The 9,896-nt window shown below is 35.9% G+C and overlaps 1 protein-coding gene across 1 annotated transcript in view; it reads right to left on the bottom strand.

The window, feature by feature from the left end:
- Positions 1 to 4,579: 4,579 nt before the first annotated feature.
- Gbeta76C (guanine nucleotide-binding protein subunit beta-2) overlaps positions 4,580 to 9,896 on the bottom strand; it is a 79,868-nt gene continuing 74,551 nt past the window's right edge. Inside the window, exons 6-8 of the mRNA XM_067087883.1 lie at positions 8,310 to 8,514; positions 5,993 to 6,209; positions 4,580 to 5,678 (exon numbers count right to left, since the gene is read on the bottom strand). Coding sequence (XP_066943984.1) covers positions 5,569 to 5,678; positions 5,993 to 6,209; positions 8,310 to 8,514 — 532 coding nt within the window. The 3' untranslated portion in view covers positions 4,580 to 5,568. The remainder of the gene's footprint in view (positions 5,679 to 5,992; positions 6,210 to 8,309; positions 8,515 to 9,896) is intronic.

Genomic DNA, 9,896 nt, shown 5'->3' with positions numbered 1-9,896 from the left:
CCTTCAGAGAGGCCAGGGATGCTGGCGCATCCTTCATTTCACGTTCCTGGATAGCTAAATACATTAAAAGAGACGAATCCTTTGTTAAAAGAAACTGGAACAAAAATCCATATGACTGTCATCGTGATAAGAGTGAGAATCTAGGAAGGCCTGAAGTCCTTTCTCAGGAGTCAAAAGACATCATAGCTGAGGCAGTGGGTAGACCAAGAAAGTCTTTGCGTAAATGGCGCTTGAACTAGAAGCAAAAAGGGGAAAGAGGAAAAGTTATAGTGCTGTATATCGTGAGTTGAAAAAATCTGTGCTTGCTGGCGGAGTATTTCCTTTCCTCAAAGATCCCGAAAATGTGTTATCTGTTGAAGAAGTCACATTTTTGCATGATAAGGCACCATGTTTCAAAGCTCTTCAGACACAGGAGCTGCTTCGAAACAGTGGTATCGATTTCTTCTCGTCAAGTCAATTTCCAGGTAGCTCCCCTGACCTTAATGTGTGTGAAAACATTGGTAGTATCTTAAAGGATCGTGATGAAGCGCGCACAGTGGACTATGATGGTATACCAAGCCTCGACGACCTGCGAAGAGAGGTGACCGACGCGCTCAGGGAAATGGAGTTTGAGTCTCAGCTTTTTTGCGATGCTGAAATCATACCCCTCAAGAATGCAGGCTGTGGTACAGGCAGATGGAGGCCACACAAAATATTAAATACTCAGAGAGAAACTTAAATAAATACCTGTTCTGAATTACTTTTGTTTTTGTCCATATCAGTTTTAGTTTATGCTGTAGAGGGGGGCTCTAAGTTCGAAACACCCTGTATATATATATATATATATATATATATATATATATATATATATATATATATATATATATATATATATATATATATATATACATATACATATATATATATATATGACTGAAAAATTTTATGTTGACAGCTTCTCCTCAATCTTCTTAACTGCTAGTTGGAATCTGAATCAAAAGGAGCCTGGGATTTAGATGTGCTTGTTGAGAGAGACAAACATTATCTCCGAATATAGCTATAACTTTCAACCCTTTTTGTGTTTTTATGGGCTCCTTTTTATTAGATGTTTATATATATATATATATATATATATATATATATATATATATATATATATATATATATATATATGTGTGTGTGTGTGTGTGTTTATATATGTATATATATAAATATATATATATATATATATATATATATATATATATATATACAGTATATATATATATATATATATATATATATATATATATATATATATATATATTTATATATATATATATATATATATATATATATATATATGCATATACATATGTAAGTTTGTATGTGTGTGTGTGTTTATGGGTAATTACAGGACTTAGTAATGATACTGTATATACTACGATGCAGTAACATGCTTTTGACGGCTTCCAAAGTGACTCATGCCTCTAGCTTTGATGTCACACCATCACCATTTCATCAGATCCTCTTAGCATGTGTGTGTGTATGTGATCTTATGTGGGGAACATTATTACTAGTGCCCTTGTGCGGTGAGTCGCTCCAGACACTGGTTGGGTCTATGGAGATTGTTTATTTTTGGTCGAGATCCACAGAGTCTGGAAGGCTGAGAACCACCGCTGTAATGTTTCTCAAAATTCTTTGCCTAGAAGGTATATGTGGCTTTTGTTCCTTGATGTGTTTCCTTTTCATTTTTATATCAGTAGCTCTCGTCAGTGACAGTCTTGAGTGTGGTATTTACCGCTGAAGGATTCTCAAGAATTTCTGATTTACAGAGATCCAGAGTTCGTAGTCTCGGGAGGTTCATAGTTTTGCGCTTATAGGTCTCTATTGCTATAGTCTCAACTACTTTGCTGAAGTTATTTATTGTTCCATGACTCAAAAATAAGATCTGTGAGCCACAACAAAGCTCTCGAGCACGTAAGAATGCAGTGCAGTCAGGGATTACCGGCAAAATTGATATTTCATTTTATAGCCTGATCTTAATATAGGCTTCCGATTCGTGATCTACCTTAAATTTGCAACGCAGCAGTTACTGGCAATGCCTTGTTTCTTAGTACTTGAAGCAAAATATCATGAAATACAGCCAGAGTATTAGGGGGGAGTCCATAAAATTACAATATCTGCAGAATGATGCTAATGATGTCACAAGCTTGAAATCTTTTTTTTTTACATAGATGACATTTAGTTTTGTTCGGATACCATGAGTATCCCAGGACATTTACCATATAGATAAAGTAGCTCAGAGCAGTAGTTTCTTCTGTAACAAAAAATTATCAATATTATCCTAATTCCAGATTTCATACTTGGTCATATGCTAAGCTTGATTTCAACAGTGAAATTCCACAAGCGCACGTAGCTACTGCTACTTTGACCACACCAAGTCAAAGTAGCAGACTGCGCTTGTGGAATTTCACAATATGACAGCCTTCCTGTTTCGCAGAGTGACAAAAGTGACGTGATGCCACAACCCTGTACCAGTTCCCTAGATGTAGGGATAAGAAAAAGACACATTCTAACAACTCTTTATTTGGACCCTTAGTTACCGTTAAACAAATAAATCAACAAAGGTATTATCAGGTTTGATCACAACGTGCCGCGTGAGCTGCTTCATCATCTTTCGAAAGATGGGCTAGATATTTTTTGTTTTCCTTTATACTTATGGAAGAATAAGGGGATAGATATATAGTATTTATCTGAGAGGAAGCAAGTAAAGATGAACAAAGCAAATTGCTAAAGGGCTTTGAAGATACTTTATTAATATGGGCAGAGTATGGAGTTCTACAAAGCACTCCAAGGTTCCAGGAAGATGGATTTTTCCATCGTCCCAAAAACCTGAATGTCAAATGAGAGACTATTACATTCTCCCGCGTCTCCCTAAATGTTGCTTTCTCTAATTAGTTTTAAAGGATGCAGAAAACCGTTGGTTTCTTGAGTTTAATAAGCATAAGGCTGAAATATTAGGTCACCTTTTGTTCTGGATAAGTTCTACATTATTAGATTCAGTATAATCAGTGTAGAAATAATTTTTATGAAGTTTACTTGCACTGAAGTGAAAAAATAACATCTGAAAGACGTGTTGTAACAGAGAAAAATAAGTATTCCATTGCTCATTGGGATATTTGCTTTTGAGAATTTAACATGCACTTATGTAAGAGCCAAATTCTAAATACAGGTTTTATCCAGCCTTGTTATTCAGTGCATATAATTTGAGGAGCATACAAAGCAGGAGAGAGCCTTAAAGTTAATTTAAAAAATGGGGAAAAATCTTACTAGTAAGAGGGGAAAATAACCTTCCATTCAAATAATCTAATAAGTTATTGATCCTCTACAACCAGCTATATAAAACATACACAAATAACCCTTAAAAACAACATATACATTTCCCTTGGAAGGGGTACATGAACTAGAAAAAAGTCCGTAATATTCTAACCAATGCTTCACTTCCACCACTAGAGAGCAGGTACAGATGCATGGAAGGAAGACCACCTCTAGGTACCAGGAAGCATCTTGTCTGCTGTTTGCACAAGTTATGTACTGGGTAACTGTTCCACAACTACCAGCATTAACTGACCTGAGGCTTTTGTAATAGTCCAGAGAAAAGTGTCACAGTGTGACTGTAATGAATTCGTTTTTTGAATATTTTTTCTTACATTTTAGGTATTCGTGAAGTTCTCAAATTATAAGATCGTCTTTTTGCAAGCATCAGAGAGCTAATGACCTTTAGAGGAAAACAGTGCACTCCAGAAGGTAGATCAGCTTTGCTTAACTATCCCCCACAGCTAAGCAAAATTCTCCACCAAGACCTTAAAGTAACTCTACTATTCAGTGTGTCCTATCTTATTCTAAATATTTCAGTTCAGCAGAGTAACATTGTAAGGAAATGAGACTTCATCCACAAAAACTTTCTACCAAAAAGCTGCAGCAGTTTCACTAATCCTTGTTCCAGTGAAGCAATCGTTTTGTAAACAACAGGATTTCAAATAACCTTATTCACTGAAATGGGTTAATAACTTGCACTTCGATGTAAAAATATCGCAGTTTTAAGACATATTGCTGTATATTTCTGCTAACGCTTGCTTAGCTTATTGAGCCTAGGCCCCCAACTCAAATGCCAAGTTATCCTGATGTTTAGCTACACTCGTGGTTTTGTTTGAGCAATATGTCTATAAAAAATATCTAAATATCTGACGTGTATGTCATTGCATAATTTGCCTTCCTCAAATGCTGTTTATACAACACCCAAATTTAATCTTACTTCCATTGTTTTTTTTTTTTTAATATTACCGCATAACGTATCCAGACATGACCTTATTAAACATATCTTCACCATGTTACTCAGCAGAATAATTAAAAACAATAGCAATAATTACATCAATCTACAACAATAACATGAGGAACAAAGAGTATGTTTAAAATTACTCACATAGTTTCAATCCAAAATAGTAGCTATAGTATGATACTGGTTAAGAATTTGGCCACTTGGCCTCTACAGTAAAGAAGTTGCATTTTGTTGATTTTATTTGTTTGCCTGTAACTATAGGTCATTTAAAAAAAATCCTTGTAATGCTGGAAAGTATCAGCTAATGATTTTATTGACTATGTAGCATTTTATTACCACAGTAAGGGGTGTTTTCTTTTTAGTGTCTTCCAAATGGTTAATTTCAGCATGTTCACGTGTGGGTTTCAGATAGCCAAGCAATGAAAGATAGTAGTAATAAATAGGGAAATACAGTGCTATAAGTACAATAGAATGAACTACATTATATAACTGAATATAGACTAATGTTTACACTAATACATTAAAGGTGACATCATTTTCTTTTCATCTTTGTAACCAGGGCAGTAAATGTCAATAGTGGAACTATGATTTCTACGTTTGCCTCCAACAGCAGTTTTTAATCTGCTTAAGCATATTTCTGTGCCTGTAGTTTTATGTGCCGTGCTGGAATGCATATAAAGTGAGCACGTGTGTTCTCTGTTGGGGAATTCTTGCTTGTTCTTATTGTATGAGCCTTAGTTTTTAAAGCTTTTTTGATATATTCTTGCTCATGGACTATACTTAGTATTTTACGTAGCTGTGAAATACTTGTTTGCTTAGATTTAGGTTTAACAGTTCAAAGTAAGCATCTAATATAATGACTGATAAGATTTTGACTCTAGGTAACCAGGCAGTTGAGCAGAGTTCCACAAATGAAAGGATGGGGGAAATAAAATTAAAAGTTCAAGGAGCCCAGTTTTGCCCTGGAAGCTTCCAAAAAGGATTCATGCTGCAATCCTTGAAGTTGCTAAGTCAGCACAGCAAGAAATAACCAAGACTAGCTGCACCAAGATGGCTGGGAAATGTTTCATCCAATTTTTTCAAACTTATAGGTAAAAGAATGTAATCTCGAATATCTTCAAAAGACATACCCAGAGTTGTGGAATGTATACCATGAGCTGTAAATGTCACTTAACTCCATGCCACTATTTTCTTGCTCCGGAGAACTTAATTATTTTCTAATTGATAAGACGTTTTCAACATCCTACAAAGTATCTGGGAGATTATGCTTAGAGACCCCAGACTCTGACGCTCATGTCCCATGAACATGTGGCAAAGGCGAGTCCAGATTCTGAGACAGCCAGTGACGTAATCCTATTTTCGTGCCCTTGGAGCGTACCTGTGAATACATAAATACTCATTACAGAAAAGTATTTTTTCAAGGGAAATAAATCATTACTCTACATGCCATGAGGCTTTTTCCATGCTTGAGTGCTTGCTCATACCTGATTACCTGGTGCATAGGCCTATTTACGATAACACTGCACTCAAGGCATAGGCACAGGCCATAGTTCCAAAGGGAGTAGGATATATAAGTTTTAAAGTACTGGAGATATACAATCGAGTTAAGAAGGCATTATTTGAACATTTAAAAAAAAGACAATTTATTTCTATTTTTCCAGTAACTCATTCACTGCTCTGAGTGATGCTTACCCATATGGTTGCCCTTCATCGTGTCCCAAAGATGGATGCAGTTGTCATCGGAGCCACACATGACCAAACGTCCGGACTTGCTTAACCCGCAGCAGGTAAAACCTGAGTTGGCGGTTGGCGGCTTGTATTCCATCACCTGCTGGTCACTGCGCATGTCCCAGAGCCTGGAGGTCTTGTCCTCTGAGCCAGAGGCAATTGCAAAGCCAGATGGGTGGAACTAAATTTAAAAGAAAAACAATAATGGAACAACAGTGAGACAGTCACAAAACTAAGACGAGAAACGAAATAATAATATCATTGATTTTGATCTTAGTGTAAATAGGTGTCCCCGAATATGGTACGAATGCGACACAGTTGTTGTTCTAAGGATGTGTCCATGACGAACTCAGTCTGGTTGATCTCGTGTTTTATACATGAAATTCTTTTTAATTCCTCATGCGAATTTCCCTGATCGTCTATGAAGTATTTACCTCCTGTAAATGTTTTCATTCATGTAGTGAACTCATGAAAGTTCATCCTTATAGTGGAACCTCCAGACTCTTTGGCAACGTCTGTAGTGATGTCAGTGCTAACAATTTCAAGAGAAGCTGTAAAACTACTATTCTTGATTCTCTTGTTAGTTTTCTGTAAAAGGAAACTGTTGAGATGGCTATTTGTCTGTCCGTCCGCACTTTTCTGTCCGCCCTCGGATCTTAAAAACTACTGAGTCTAGGGGTGGCTGCGAATAGATATGTTGATCATCCACCTTCAAATCATCAAACATACTAAATTGCAGCCCTCTAGCCTCAGTAGTTTTTATTTTATTTTAGATAAAGTTAGCCATGACCGTGCGTCTGGCGTTGCTCTAGGCGCCAACAGCACAGGCCACCACCGGGCCGTGGCTGAAAGTTTCTTGGGAAGCGGCTGAAACTCATACATCATTACATGCTGTACAGAAAACTCTATTGTTTTAAAGTGTGTATGCTGATGTACCCTAATGCACGTGTGTTTATCTGTTGGATACATCCCTAGACAATCCGCCATAATATATTATCTCCTTACTCATTGCTTTGACCAATAACTGTCGGTTACACTCATGTTCATAATAGGCTTTTACATTCTGATTGCCCTGCCAAAAATCTCGAAACCATTCATAGTTCCGCTTTAAATTTGATTCCTTCTTCCAAGAAGTTTGTCATTATTCATTCAGCTTGCACGATTTGAAAGATAAACAAGCCAGCATCTCTCCTCTTTCATTCTTACTTGAGTTTGACTTTAAGTTTGCAACTTACGTTCAAAAATAAGAAGAAAGGAGATTCTCCCCTCTCATCTTTTATTTCTTCAAGGAACTCCATCTTAAAGGGGTGTGTCCCACTGAGCACTTTTTTATAATTCACTGAAAAGAATCAACCATTTTCAAGGGGAACACTTCCTCGATAACCCAGGATGAATTCATTTCCTTGAGGTAATTCAAGTTGGCGAGTTTTAGTTAAGATACAGTTCACTGACTTCGGTGGAGTTAGTTTTACTGAGATTGTAAAAATAATAAGAACGATTTTTCCATCACACGGTAAGATTTTATGCGTTGTTATGGAAAAAATATTTCTAAGTTTAGATCCATTTCTTCGAAATCAAATGCGGCATTTGCTGTTCGAGAACAATAAAAAAAAAAAAAGTTGCTATTTTCGTCTAAGTCGTTTTTTACAGTGACTATGCCAGAGGCTGAAGATGGGATTTCCATTAATGAAATCATTTTTAATGCAAAGGTGAACTCAGATTAATGTTACCAACTACAATAATAAAAAAATTTAGATTCGACTGCAAAAAAGGAGAGATCTGTCCGTATTTACTTTAGAAATAAGGTTTTTTGTTATGACTTACCCATTCCGACGAAGTTTGTCGCATTAAGCGTGTAAGGATATATGGTATGAAAATAATATTCTCATGGAAATATACAATAAGGCACACACACACATATGTGTGTGTGTGTGTATAACGGAATCTCGAAAATATAGAACGTGATGAATATATAAATAAAGACAAAATCCACGAAGGAAACAGAAACAATGGAGTGCTGCAAGGCCTTTCGACTTATAGTCCTTTACTTAGCTAAGTGAAGGACTATAAGTCGAAAGGCCTTGCAGCACTTCAATGTTTCTCTTTCCTTCGTGGATTTTGTCTTTGTTATATATGTATATGTATATGTATATATGTATGTATATATATGTATATATATAAAAGACAATAAATTTAGGCTCAACCTTAAAGGGATACTCAGTAATTTTTCAATGTGCAATGCTAACGTACAAACAAACGATAAGAAGACTCTGAAACTTACGCAGACGGAATTGACGTCAGAGCTATGACCCCAGAACGTTTGCTTGCAAGTCTTGGAGTCCCTCAGATCCCAGACCTTGATAGTTCTGTCGACGGAGCCGGTGACGAAGACACTGCTGTCTGGCGAGAGGCTCATCGTAGCCACGTCTCCGGAATGACCCAGGTAGTCGGTGATCTTTTTGCCAGTGGTGATGTCCCAGTGAAGCCTGAAAGAAACAAGGAATTCTGTGAAGGAATTCAAAGTCTCCTTAGGGGGTTAGTGTGCTGTCAGTGCACCTCATGGGTGCACTGTAGGCATTAGTTAACGTTCTTTGCAGCTCCCCCGCGGCCCCTAGTTGCAACCCCTTTCATTCCTTTTACTGGACCTCCAATTCATGTTCTCTTTCTTCGATCTTAATTTCTACCCTCTCCTGACAATTGGTTCTTAGTACAACTGCGAGGTTTTCCTCCTGTTACACCTTTCAGATCTTTTGCTGCCAATTTCCGTTTCAGCCCAACGAAGAACTAAATTTATAAATTATATAAAACTAAGGAGAAAATAACCTTATGAAAAAATATGTAACGTCTCAAAATTGCTTTGTAAATTTCCGTGGGTTATAAGTTCTCTTCTTATCCTACCCCTAAACAGGAATAATAATTTTCCAGAAATGCAATTTGTTAATAATTGGTTTACAGCCTTTTTTTCATTATACTGGAAATAAATGGAAATGTGCAGTTGAAGAACATACTTAGTAAATAGCAGATATAATTTTAATCATATACAACAGGTGGAGGAAATATCTGTTCTCCAGAAATAATGTTTTATTTTATTTTTCTTTTTTTTCCCCCCTTCTGAGAAACCATGCCTTCCTTGTAGGCAGAGCTAGTCTCTGGCAAAGCCGCCTTCAAAAGACCCTCTCGTAATAAGGTGGACCGCCCAGAGATGGGAGAACTTTATTAGTTTGTTTCAGTAGGCAAACGATCGGGAACAGCATAAAAGGATATTGCGGGTAATATCCTTGTCATCAAAGGATGTAAGCAGCTGTGAAATGCTGCAATAGAATGGGCCATTCTCATCTTTCAGCGGAACTGAAAAGCGTTTTTTGGTACCTAGACTCAGTTTGATGGCTATGCAAGTATTGAATTTTTATATTGTAATATAGCATGTCTTATGTCTTATAGATATATGTATATATATATATATATATATATATATATATATATATATATATGTATATATATTTATGTATATTTATATATATATAAATATATATACATATATATATATATATTTATGTATATTTATATATATGTATATATATAAGTATGTATATACGTATATATATAATTATATATATTCGTATATATATATATATATATATATATATATATATATATATATATATATATATATATATATATACTAAACTATGACAAACTGAAATAGTCTTAAAATTGAAAACGACCGTAAAAAAATAACTGATCGTGTGTTTCTGGCAGCCTGTTATTTCACAGCCACCAGCAGAAATACCTGTCCGTACTTCCTATTGGCGCTTAACCTCGGCTTTTATTGCATGCTAAAAAGGACGTTATAACGGGAAAACTTTTT

The sequence above is a fragment of the Macrobrachium rosenbergii genome, chromosome 44 (genome assembly GCF_040412425.1).
Source record: "Macrobrachium rosenbergii isolate ZJJX-2024 chromosome 44, ASM4041242v1, whole genome shotgun sequence".
NCBI classification, from domain to species: domain Eukaryota; kingdom Metazoa; phylum Arthropoda; class Malacostraca; order Decapoda; family Palaemonidae; genus Macrobrachium; species Macrobrachium rosenbergii.
The sequence above is the reverse complement of the archived record's forward strand: the minus strand, read 5'-3'. Positions and strand labels throughout refer to the sequence as shown.